The 13752-nt window shown below is 38.0% G+C and overlaps 1 protein-coding gene across 1 annotated transcript; it reads left to right on the forward strand.

Annotated features, from left to right (window-relative positions):
* The first annotated feature begins 7167 nt into the window (after positions 1 to 7167).
* On the forward strand, positions 7168 to 8472 carry LOC133299368 (glutathione S-transferase F9-like). The gene is made up of 3 exons (XM_061498826.1): positions 7168 to 7311; positions 7703 to 7751; positions 8018 to 8472. Exons 1-3 carry the CDS (start codon positions 7168 to 7170, stop codon positions 8470 to 8472), a joined length of 648 nt encoding a protein of 215 aa, XP_061354810.1.
* Positions 8473 to 13752: the final 5280 nt, after the last annotated feature.

Consider the following 13752-nt stretch of genomic DNA (forward strand, 5'->3'; position numbering starts at 1 on the left):
TCTCAAAGGAATCACCAAATACTCAGTGACCGTATCTCGAACGAAACGCGGTCTTCGGGACATCCTCTGACTTCACCTGAATCTGATGGTATCCGGATTAGAGATCGATCTTCGAATACACACAAGCACCCTTCAGTTGATCCAATAGATCATCAATGCGCGAAAGGGGATACTTATTTTTGATTGTCACCTTGTTCAACTGCCTGTAGTCGGTGCACAATCGCAGAGTCTCGTCTTTCTTTTTCACAAAAATGACTAATGCTCCCCATGGAGACACACTCGGTCGAATGAAGCCTTTCCCTGAAAGGTCCTCAATGTGCTTCTTCAGCTCCGCCAACTCTGGTGGCGACATCCGATATGGAGCCAATGAAATGGGCCCTACACCAGGCAATAAGTCAATGGAGAACTCTATCTCCCTCTGCGACGGAAACTCAGGAATGTCCTCAGGAAATACCTCGAGGAATTCCCTCACCACAGGAATGTCAGTGATATCTTCCTGTGCCCCACTCACCAAACCTCCCAACATAACATATCCGAATGCCCCAGCACTCAAGGCTCTCCTAGCCTGCAATAATGATATATAAGGCGAGGAACTGGCTGCGGAGTCACACGGCGACATCACCACTCGCTTGGCAAAACAGTCAATCATCACACAATTTCTGGACAACCAATCCATACCCAGAATAATCTCCAAGTTAGCCATCAGAAATCCTATCAGATCTACCGAAAAGTCACGGCCATCCCACTGAAACACGACATCTCGATGTACAGTGGTAGAATCATATCTTTCTCTGGTGGCGGTAGTCACCCGCAACGGTGGAGAAAGCACAGACATGGGCAACTCAAGCCCTACAGCAATCGGGGTTGCAATGAAGGAATGCCTAGCCCCGGAATCAAACAATACATCAACAGAAGATCCACCAATGGAAACAGTATCTCTGACAAGGTTCGGAGCTTGGTTCGACTGCTGCCGATCCAAAGTATAAACTCTCCCCGTGGCAGGTGTTACAACAGGTGCCACTGTAGGTGGAAGGGGAACCATCCGTAATGGAACTGCCCGAACTGCTGCTGCTCTCGCCGTCGATGATGGACACTCCCTAGCATAGTGGCCTTCCTTGCCACACTGGAAACATATAGTCTGGCCGGTAGCACACGGCCCCAGATGAACCTTCCCACATCCCGTGCATCTGGGAGCAGGAGGTCTCGCTATACTCCCTTGAGTCGTAGTCCTCTTGAACTGATTTGGCGCTTGCTTAGTCGCCAACTGCTTCCCCTTGCCATTCCCAGCAAACTTCCTGTCTCTCCAAGAAGTGGAACTACCCCTTCGTTTCAGCAATCTTGGCCCTCTTGGCCTTACTCGTAATGCAGACATCCTCAATGTCCTTACACTGCTGTACCAGTGTACCAAAGTCTCTCGATGCAGCTCCAGCAATATGCTCTGCAATCACCTCATTAAGTCCTTTGCGGAACTTAGCAGCCAAAAAGGTCGGAGTGGGCACATCCATCCGAAAGTGGGCGACCTTCACAAGCTCATTAAACTTGGCCAGGTACTCGTCAACAGACATCGAGCCCTGCACCAATCTATCAAACTCCCCCTACTTCCTCTCCTGCACATCATAAGGGAAGTATCTGCCCAAAAAGCAGCCCTCGAAGAATGGTCATGTCATAACATGACCCTGCATCTCATAAGCACGAGAGGTGTTCATCCACCACTCATGTGCATTGCCCTTCAGCATGTACGTGGCGAACATCAGCTTCTGTGGGTCGGTACACTGCATAACCCGAAAGATCTTCTCTAATGCCTGCAGCCATCTCGCAGCAGCAATAGGATCAAACGACCCATCGAAGAAAGGTGGCTTATGCTTACAGAAAGCATTAAGCCGGCGGTCTATAACATCGCAATCCTCAGCAGGATCCACATAGGGTTCCATCACCCCAGTACCATGACCAGTGCCCTCAACATGGCTCTGGCTGTCGTCCTGCAGACTAGGTGGAGGTGGTGGTGGTGGTGGAGGAAACTGACCCTCAGTGCGGCCAGCCCTCATCTCCTCCAACATGACCCTCATTATGGTCATGTTCTCCATCCTGTTTGCCTCAAGAACGTCCTCTGTGCCTTTCCGGTTCGCCTCTCGCACGGCGTCCATCATCGCCTGGTTGGCCAATCTAGTGGCCTCCTGATCGGCTAATCTAGCCGCCTGCATCTCAGCCAATGCAGTCAGGACAGGATCCGGCTGATCCTCAGTGGTCTCACGGCTCCTCCTAGATAGTACCATGACTTTGCACAAGTTACACAATGAATGAGTTGATTAGGCCCACGCAATGTGGTCACATATGCATTATCATAGCAAAATCCAACAGAGAGAACACACAAGACAGACTCGCAACTAAACATCCTAAGTTATTGCAATACATACAGGCTTTTCCCTAGAAAGTGCTTTGATACCGTAAAATGTAACACCCCGTGTTAACCCGGTTTGTTAACATGTCATCGTATTAAGCCACACTTAAAAAAAATTTGCGGAATATCTTTTTCTGTTCAATTATGATGTCATTATCATTACCAAGTTGAATTACTTAATTCATTTCTAAAACAATGCCTGTATGTAAATTGCGAAACGATAGCTAACTGAAATACCTCATATATAAAATGTGTATCTACTCACGGATCCACAACACGTAGTCCGGAGAATATCCTGATAGTTAATACAAAGCCATTCAAAGTAAATAAACATAAGCAGTGTGGCATGGACAAGCCCCATGCTCACCAAATAAGGCAACAATTCCCAACAGCAGTCTCAAATCAAATATCATGACGGTAAAGATAAAGCAATGTCAGCTTCCAGCAAAATCATCATAATCGCATGCAATCAGCTAAGCTCCGGCCTCCTGCTGCTAGAGGTCTCAACCCTCGCATTACCTGAACCTGAAATAGTGCCCCAAACGTGGGGTGAGATCTTTAAACAAAAATCTCAGTAAGACAAGGGGTCCTCGAGGATCTTCCACCCCAAGCTCACATACATGTGCAATATAAGTTCTAAAGCAGTAATTCAATATCAGTTCCAAAATCAGTGCAATGCAACAGATATTCATGTCATGTGTGTTATAACTATTCTACTGATCAGAGAAATGCAGGAATACATATATTACCCACATAAGTACACGCCCATGTTGTACCCACCCACAGGACCACCCCATGGCTTCCTGTCTAGGCGGAACACCACATACATATCATATAGCATTTGCACTTAACAGCTCAATAGCATTTCAATAACACAATACATGAAAACACATCATGCATATAACCATCCCCCCATGGGACATGGTGGAACAAACAATGGCTAAATCGAGGACACAAAAGCTTACCTTGCAAGCTAACTATCCAATGTTAAGAGTCCACACTAGCTCAAAGTCCACACACAACACAATCACAATCTGTTTGGACCAACAATAATATCAATATTCATACTCAACAAGCATACGGTATAAAGACAACGCCTTTCCTTTACGTTTCATGTCTTTAGGCTTCTCACAAAGCCACAAGCCCTTAATCCCTTGGTTCTGACTTAGTTTAATTATTACCGAAGTTCAACTTCATCAATCTAGGGTCTACAAACCCATAAAAGCCTTCTTTATGAACAGTACATCTTCTGTTCTTCGAAAACCCAGAATATCCGGATATTTGTCTGGGGCATATCCAGATATCAATATCCGGATATCTGTCTGGCAATATCCGGATATCAATATCCTGATATTCAGAACCCCATATCCGGATATCGATATCAGGATATCCATATCCGGATATCGATATCCAGATATCCATATCCGGATATCCATATCCGGATATCCATATCTAGATATTTCTAACCCAATATCCGGATATTTCTAACCCAATATCCGGATATTTCGCGGCAAAACTCAGATTCTGCATTCCGCGAGATATCAATACAAAGGTGGTTCATTTCACGATTTCAGAAGCTTAAACATGCATTTCTAGGTGTGTTTAACCTTTCACAACCTTAAGTTATTATCTTTTGCTCATTACAGGCATCAAGGCTTCATTTTTTCTAAAGAAACCAAAGGCAAAGATGATGGTGCTTACCACCAAGGCTTGGAACAGAAACAAAGGTGCTCTTGGAGCTCACCTCAGAGCCCTCTCAGCTCAAACTTGTAAAGAATACAAAAATGATAACAAAGCAAGGTCCTTTCTCTACAAAGATCCCACCTTGAAGCTCCAACACCTTAGGAAATGGTTCCTAAAGCCCAAGCAAAGAACTCAGCCCAACAACTCTCCCTAGACAGTGCTCACAACTCAGAAGCAAGGTTCTCTCACCCACATAAGGTAGCTCACACCAAGATATGTTGATCAAGATAAGAAACAATGATCAAAGGTGGTGTCTTTGGTGAGAAAATGAAGAAGGAAAAGAGTGGCAAGGTGGCTGGTCACAAGGCTTCAGCAAATGCTACGTAGAGGTGCACAAATTTGACCTAGGATCATGTGCCTCTTAATATTTATAGTCGGTTTAAACTTAATCTCACAGTATTAGCACTAATAGCTACGCTTAGCATTTTAATCCCAAACTTTGGAATCTGAACCTACTCATTTTTCTCAGAATTGTCATATTTTTATTTTATTTTTCGCAGCACCTTTTCGATACGCGCTTTTCCATAGCCAGTATCAGTTCTGGCACTCGTTCTCATTATTTTGACTTGAAATTTGTTTTACAAGTCCTATATAATATTCTAGGAATATTTATGCACTTATTATAATTTTGTGGGATACTTCATCGGTACACATTTATACCGAGTAGCAAAATCGGTATCTGCACTTTTCGTCCGAAAAGCGACTTTTAACATTATTATTCACTTACCATAATTATTTAAGCCTCAAAATAGTTATTAGGGTCAATTATGAAATTATTTCCTAATTTCACACAGTTAATTAATTAACTTCCTTAATTAACGGTGCAAGTTCTTACACTTCTTATATTAGAAATTGTAAGCTAAGAAACCATTATTTTTAAATTATATTTTAAAAAAATAATTAATTTGATTATAGGTTATTTTGCACATCTCGACATATTACGTGTGTAAGATAATTTTCACACAACTCACGTGAAATAAATATATTTATAATTTAAAAGATTACCAATCATGATCTGTGCTTAACACACATGAAAGACATTAGTTCATGTGATACTTTATAAGTCCTTATATAGATTAGCAATCTCCTATTCAAGTTATGTATTTATATGCATTCTTCTTTTAGACAAGGAGACATTGATATCACCATCACATTTGGACCTTTTCCCCCCTTATTATTACTTTTACAACTAATTCTTCTGGTATAATAAATGATATTGCTTAACCCGCCTTGTTGCAGCGAACCCATTTTGACCCGCTATGAAGCACCGACACTTCAAAAACCCTGACGTGTCGTGTCTGACACTTCTCGACACTCTCCGACACTCCGACACTCCCCGACACTCTAACGCGCATTGTAAAAACTCAAAAAAGGTTCAAAAGTTGCGTTGCGTTATTTTTTTTTTTCTAACTATTAGATTCATTGGATTACTATAACTATTTTATTGAATTTAATATAAATATTTGTGATATCTTATCTCTCTTTACAAAATTAATAGGTATTATAAGTTTAACTTTATTTTATTGTTAAATTATTGAATATTAAATATAATATACGCAACATAAATTAAAAATATTATTTAATATTAAAACGTGTCCTAACGTGTCGAAATCTAATATTTTTTAGAATTAACGTGTCACAGTGTTCGTGTCGTGTCGTTTCACGTGTCTCGTGTCAGTATCGATGCTACATAGTTGACCCGCCCTTAAGCGGGGTGATTCAAGGAGGTTGGCTGGTTCGAAATCCTAACCCAATACTCCTAACCCAATATGGGTTGGAGTCCCATTTTGCCACTTCATGCGTTACCAATTGAACTATTTCCATTTGTTATTTATTACCTCATTTAATATACTATTTTCAAATCCACTATAATTACTCAACATTCAATACTCATAAATGTTTCACAGACACCCCATTTATAAAGTCGACATTTTCCAATGTGCCAAGTTAATTGCTTCCTTTAAAATATTAAATGTCATTTAAAAATATTTATCTCAGTCATTTAATTTTAACATATTAAATGTCATTTAAAAAACTTCATTTTAGTTATTTACTTTTAAAATATTAAATGCAATTTAATAATATTAAATAATGCCCCATGATAATAATATTCTATTTATGCGAAAGCTCTTTTTTACTTTTCATTATAGATTCCATTATAGGTTTAGTTCTATATTTACAAGTTCGTTTAGATTTTTATACCAGTTTATATCCAAGTTAATAATTAGAATAGTTATTGGGAACGGTGACCATTTTGCAACTGTTGGCAAAAAAATATCAAAATATCACGCCAATAGTAAATTTTGCCAAAATGCCACGTGGCATATTTCGCTACACTGTGCAGCGAAATATGCGTGCAAATAATTCGCTACACGGTATAGCGAAATATGCCACGTCAGAACCAAAAATGCCACGTGTCAAACTGGGAGAATTTCGCTACACAGTGTAGCGAAATTCTCCCTGTTTGACACGTGTTATTTTTGGTTATGTGCATTCTAACGTGACATATTTCGTTAAACTGTGTAGCGAATTATGTGCACACATATTTCGCTACACAGTGTAACAAAATATACCACGTGACATTTTGACAAAATTTACTGTTGGCGTGGCATTTTGATATTCGTTTTTTCAACAGTGGCACTTTGGCCATTGTTCCTAGTTATTGTCTTTCTTTGTTGTCTCTATTAATTTTTTATGCAATGATACATATTATAGAAAGTAATAACTCTCTGTCCATTTTTCATTTATCTCTAAACTTATCTGTTTGATTTTTTTCGACAAATTTACATTTATACTTTGTTTGGTAATAATTTATGTTTGTTCTTTAATCTTTTACTTTTACAGATTATTTAATATTGTTATCTATCCGAAGCGTTTTCAATGAATTGAATAGATTTTTGATTCATTGAATGCTGACCTCTTTTGGAACTTTATTTCTTTTAGTGTAGGTAGGCACTATAAGAAGCAACAAGGGTAACTCAGATGCCCAAACCAAATTTCCTAAATATTGCTTTCTACAAATTACAATGGTAGTGAAGGTCTATGGCCCAGACTATGCTTGCCCCAAACGGGTGATAGTGTGTCTGATTGAGAAGGAAATTGAGTTTGAAACAGTGCATGTTGATGGCTTTAAGGGAGAGCATAAGGAAGCTGAATACCTCAAGTTGCAGGTTCAATTTATTTTATTTTTTCTAAATGCACTTTTATAGCTTTTTCATTTCACCCTATGTCCCAATTCTTAGTTAGACACTTATATAATTGTGCATTTGTGATTATATAAGAAGTTTATGTTTGCATGTTTTATTAGTATTTCTAACTGTGTTAATGGTTAGAATGAATTTTATTAAATTTTACAAAAAAATAAGACAAAAATAAAATATCGATAAAGTATAAGGAATGTATTATTTTTTCTCCTTCAATCTTCTACTTGATCTTTTAATTTATCCCTCTATTTATATGTTTTGATTTCAAGAAATTTTTAATAATATGCTTTTATATATATATATATATATATATATATATATATATTTAATTATGCTTGTTTCTTATACATTTTTGCAGCCATTTGGATTGCTTCCTGTTGTTCAAGATGGTGATTATATCCTTTATGGTTAGCCTATTTACTATTTTGCACATTTTTTTTTATGGGAATAACTACTTTCATGTTATTGGAGAGTAGCTCTCTCTTCTACACATCTATCAATTTCTGTATAGCTTAATTTTTATTTTTTATAAGTGAGTGAGCTCGACCCATAATTGTGTTTTTGGTAAGAAAGAACTACTCTCCTACAATATGATATTAATAAAATCCATTTTTTTATATATGCTAATGTAATTAAACATTGGTAATTTTAATCTATCTCATTAATTATGCAGAATCTCGGGCAATACTTAGGTACTATGCAGAAAAGTATAAAAACCAAGGTACTGATTTGCTGGGGAAGACAATAGAAGAAAGGGGTCTTGTGGAGCAATGGCTGGAAGTTGAAGCCCATAACTTTAACCCACCAATCTTCAACTTAGTTATGCATATCCTGGTTAACCCCTTATTGGGCCTTCCTTCAGACCCAAAAGTTATTCAGGAGAGTGAAGAGAAGCTGGGGAAGGTGCTTGACATTTATGAAGAGAGGCTGTCCAAGACCAAGTACTTGGCTGGTGATTTCTTCAGCCTTGCTGATCTTAGTCATCTCCCATTTGCTCATTATTTGATGAATCAAATGGGAAAAGAGAATATGGTAAGAGAAAGGAAGCATGTGAGTGCTTGGTGGGATGATATTAGCAACAGGCCATCTTGGAAGAAGGTTCTCCAACTATACAAATACCCTATGTAGTTGCTTAATTTGAGGAAGTGCCTTTCTATGACCTTATTGAGAATAAAATGTTGCCTTATCTTTCATGGGTATAATGTAGTTTTTAGCTGTCAGTCTCCTTTCTTAAAGGGTATAATGTAGTGGTTATGGAGTTGGAAATAAAGCTTTGTGTGAAAGTTTCGTAAGAGCCTTTTAGGTTCAGAATAAATATAAGTATTTTAATCTTTTTGTGTTTGGATCTTGGGCTAAATACAAAAAGCATCCGCTGCAGATGATTGTGGGAATGATCTAAGAAATCCAACGCCGCGAGGAAATAAAATGATAGTATAAACATATAGTAACATTAAATCTAAAATCCATCTCACGATCATTACTTAGTATGTGTTAGTTTTAGGTCCATCGATTGGATTGTTGCTAGGCTTGTTCTTTTGTGTTGTGCATTTAATTTTAAAGAATATCTTTGGAAGAATCAGAATCAAACCATACATACACTAAGATCATCATTCATCTTACTGTATGTAAATAAAGTAAAGCACCAATTTGTTTTGTTTGTTGAATTATTAGTTTAAAAGTATAATGTAACTTTTTTTTAACTGCAATCACCAATAATCTCTAATTCCCTGCATAGTTCACCTCTTACAAATTTGGTGGTGTGCGCTCAATAGTGGGGCCCACTAGGCAAAACAATTATGGCTCTCTCTCGGCTTTTTGACTGTAGCTCTTATTTAATAATTAATTATCAAATTGACCTTGATTATAAATTATTTCAAAAATCTAATTTCTTCAGAAAATATAACATCAATCTGCCCTTGTTTGACCGTTGATCATCAAACCTACCCGAGTAACCCCTATCCGGGTATTTTTTTGAAATTTTTTCCCTACCCAGATAGTGAAGAGAATACCTGGGTATATTTCAAAATTCTAAAAAACAAAATTGAATTATTTATCCGAATAAAGAAGGAGATACCCGGGTAAATAACCATCCACTGCTGTACTCTCTTGCCACTTTGTGTTCTTTGTCTTCATGGTTCTTTTGCTTTGAGTTACCTCTTTCCAAGTTCAAGGATTTTTGTACTTGTTTCTTCACCTTGTGGCTTCCCTATTACTTCACCGGGTCATTAAATTTCACAATTTCCAACTTTTCTGTAGAGCAGAGAGCTATACATATATTGAACAAAATCATTAGCTTTTTCTGGAAAACATGAAAGTGGGGTTTTTTCAGGACCCTTGTTTCCTTATGATGATTATGAAGAACCCATAAAAAGTGTATTTTCTTTAATCTATCTAGTAGAAGCTGCGTATGATTAAATTTTAACATGGTGTTGGTGTTTGATGCCTTGGTTTCAGGTGCGAAATCGGTTGAGAAGGAACCAAAGTTAAATTTTATTGATATCTTTGGTTCAATATTTGAGTATGTGGACCAGCCACTGCTTCCATCTCAGGTGAGGGATCTAACAAAGTGTTTTCATCGATCCCAGTTATATATACTATCCATCATTTTAATTATTTATTAATGAATAGTATTTTGCAGATTAACTTTGCTCCAGTGGAAGAGATAGGGGAAGCCACGCTTATCACTCACATCCAAGGCGAAATACCACAGCACTTTCCATAGGGTGTCTTCATTCGAAATGGTGCATCCCATGACCTTCTAACTTTGGATCTGTGCTTAACAAGATTATGGAAAAGGGAAACATAAAAATAAAATTATTCCTTTCACGCTTATGGTGTTGGTCTTTCTTTTTACAAGAGAACAGTGACGAGGATTAGGAGGCGTGCTTTCATCAACAGAAAAACTATGATTATTTACCTGGCTAGCTCCCTTCCAATTCGAGTAAATAATTCAAACATTTTTTTTCAGAATTTTGAAATATACTCAGGTGTTTTCTTCACTATTCGGGTAGGAAACAAATTTCAAAAAATACTCGGGTAGGCTTGATGGTCAACAATCAAACAGGGACAGATTGGTGTTATGTTTTATGGAGAGATTAAATTTTTGAAATAGTTTATAATTAAGGTCAATATTATAATTAATTATTAAATAAGGACTACAATGCTCAAAAAGTCCTCTCTCTCATCGTTAGAAAATAATTTCCACCCATAGATATCCACAATCATCAATTGAAGAAACGTCTCTCATCCATTACATTTATAAGCCGTTACTCTACCCAAATTGCTTACTTGAGGGAGCAAACTATAATCGAAGCCGAGATACTCTATTAGACAATTGACTTGATACATTCTTATTAGAAGGTAAAAGAGAGAAAAGGAAAAATATTAATTTCATTGATTGTGGTAATTAATTTGTACAATGATTGAGCTCTTATATAGAAGAGTATAACAGAAAAGAGAGATCTAGAATATGAGATCTAGAATATCATTAAAATACTAAGCTACCCTTATACCTAATATCTAAAACAGATCCGACTGCAGATCCAACGCAAACAGGGGCGTAAACGCTGAACCACACAAATAGGTCAAGAGATCGACACAGACTTTGACAAGGGAAGTGACGGCGCGGCGTGGCTGTCACGGGTGCTGAAGGGACGATGCGAGCAGTGCTAGGTGGAGGAGGAGCAAGCATGAAGGGAGACCTCCCCACTGAGATGCGAGCCAGATCAGAGACACATCGCTAGGCGGTGAATGAACGACGACAGATCTAAAACAAACGACGCACTGATGGTGAACCAGCGGCGGAGCGCTGAAGACGATGTTGCTGACTGCTAGCTTGCTAGCACAGGAACGCCGTAGATCTAAGACAATGAAGAAATCACAGATCTAGAACAATCTAGATGATCTGTAGATCTGGAAAACCATAAAACGAGAAAGAAGATGAAAGGGAAAGTGACCAAATGGTAAGGAAAAACGATGAAAGAAAAAAAAAATCGATGGCAGCGGAACCTCCAATCATGGAGGATAAAAATGCTCTGATACCATATTAGAAGGTAAAAGAGAGAAAAGGAAAAATATTAATTTCATTGATTGTGGTAATTAATTTGTACAATGATTGAGCTCTTATATAGAAGAGCATAACAGAAAAGAGAGATCTAGAATATCATTAAAATACTAAACTACCCTTATACCTGATATCTAATAATTCTCCTACGAGACGTTTGGTACAAGGTATTTTGTAAGATTATCGAGAAACTGATATTTTTTTTTAATTTTTAATTTTCGGATATTATCGTAAACTGAATGTTTTCGTCATATTTCTAAAAATTGAGATTTTCGAATAATTTTTTTTTTCTCCTCTACCAAACACCCCTATTTTGGATGGGGAAAGCCTTCAAAGAAAACCAGCCATGACCACCAGAACCTCGGTCACCACTATTTTGGAAGACGACAAACAAACAAAAGAAGATATTGTACAAGTAGGCAAGTTCGTAAGCTTGGCATATACTTCAAAGACACGGAGAAAACACCATGCGCTAGGGTGAAGTTGGGATGATGCCACCTCAAGGTTGGAAAGAGCATCTATTTGAAGGGCAATGAAGGGAAAATGAACACCAAGGTCCAAGAAGAGGCAGCGATAAAGAAATATTTGAGGGGGACCTCCTTCCCTCAATGGAGAGCATAATCTTTCATCTACCAAAACGACCACCGCGAAACAATACCCAGTGGGTATTCCTCAAACAACGAAGAAAGAGTATTTCACGCTCAAACTTGTACATACCCAACACCTACCCACAATTATCACCCATTTTCAGGAGTATTAAAGACGAATTTGAGGGGAATGAAGTATTACCTATAAACGAGAAGTGTCCCTATGAAAAGTAGAGAAATGCGTCTCCCTAAAAAGTCCATATAAATAATACCTTCTTACGAAAATCTCGAACAACAACAATAATGACAAATATATATAAAGAAGGCTTGCCTAGAAAATTTGGATACGCGAGGATGTTACTTTAAAGAAAAGAGACACACTTAGACAAGTGAGTAACAAAGCATTTGGGAAGAAGAAATAAACGCTTTGTAAAAGAGAAAAGCGAACGACACTAAAGAAGTTAAAAGGCCATATGATGAAAAGGCATTTTCATCTTTACACCCATTAATTAATTTTCAAAATAAACCGCAATCATTGTCTTGTTCTTTTCTAAACTGAGCATCCGACCATCTAAGGGAATGTGGTACAAATTAGCCATATAGAACTTTCCATTAAGATACGAATACGACTAACATCTTATCACATGTAGTCATACTTCTCAGAATCGGTTAGCAGATTTGGAACATCGGGAGATAAGGAATGTTGTTGACATGAGGCTCACATTCTTGAAGATATAAGAAGGGCTAACGGCTAAAAGGACAATTAAAGAAATATTTTTTAATTATATTAATCCTACTACGACATGATCAATGATTGGACTCCTAATATTCCTAGTTAAGAGGCCCAAAAGTTCACTTCTGGTAACTCATCTATAAATAAAGAGTTAAGCTAATAAGGTACACACACTCAAAATCCTTTCTCTCTTAACTTGTCACTATGCACACACCCCACCCTTTGGCTATGCCGTTTATATTATAGTGCACAGTGGTCCGCTGATCTCTAGGGTACCTCCTCATAGGTACCTGAGAGAGGACAAACGGATCCAACAGAAACATACCAACCATTAGGTTGAACATCCTGATTAATCAAATCGGAACATTGGCGTTGTCTGTGGGGACAATAAATTTTGATCCCCACCTAATCGTGGTAAATAGGCACAATAGGAGGCCTCCGACAACCAGTATTGTAGCAAATAATCCAAGTAGGTGATAAAAAGGTCCCTGTGCTCAATGAGCCTCTGGAGTTTAACCCGAGCATGGGATCCGAAGCCATCATAGGTTCGGATATGGTTATAACCCAATTTATTCAACTTGCATATAACCTAATTATACATTGCACTTCGCGAGTTTGGACCTGAGGCTTCCATTGGAGAACAGCTTGACCCATAGCAGCACAGGGCTGATCTAATCTAAGATAAATGCTCAAAAAAGATGTCTTTGTTAATCTAATCTGGGTTCGTTGGTGGTGCCATCCTCCACAAAATCGTCCATGACGCTTACGAGGCCGGTCTCCCCCAATTCCCCATCTTCATGAACGTACACATCTTATCCGAGCTTATTACAATAAATGTATTATTTTTCTTTATTTTTGTTATTCGGTTGTAACTAATTGTAGCTAAGCTAGATATTGTTAGGACCCATGTGTGGTTAGCGTGCGCACTTTATCATTCTGTTATGATTCCTCTTTGTAATTGCTGATATATACAGCTCTTGTACCTTTTACTCAATGAATACAGAAAGATGAATATTCAGTTCACT

This window comes from Gastrolobium bilobum, unplaced genomic scaffold, assembly GCF_033153095.1.
Source record: "Gastrolobium bilobum isolate Gb01-03AN ecotype WA unplaced genomic scaffold, APGP_CSIRO_Gbil_v1 utg59369, whole genome shotgun sequence".
NCBI lineage: Eukaryota > Viridiplantae > Streptophyta > Magnoliopsida > Fabales > Fabaceae > Gastrolobium > Gastrolobium bilobum.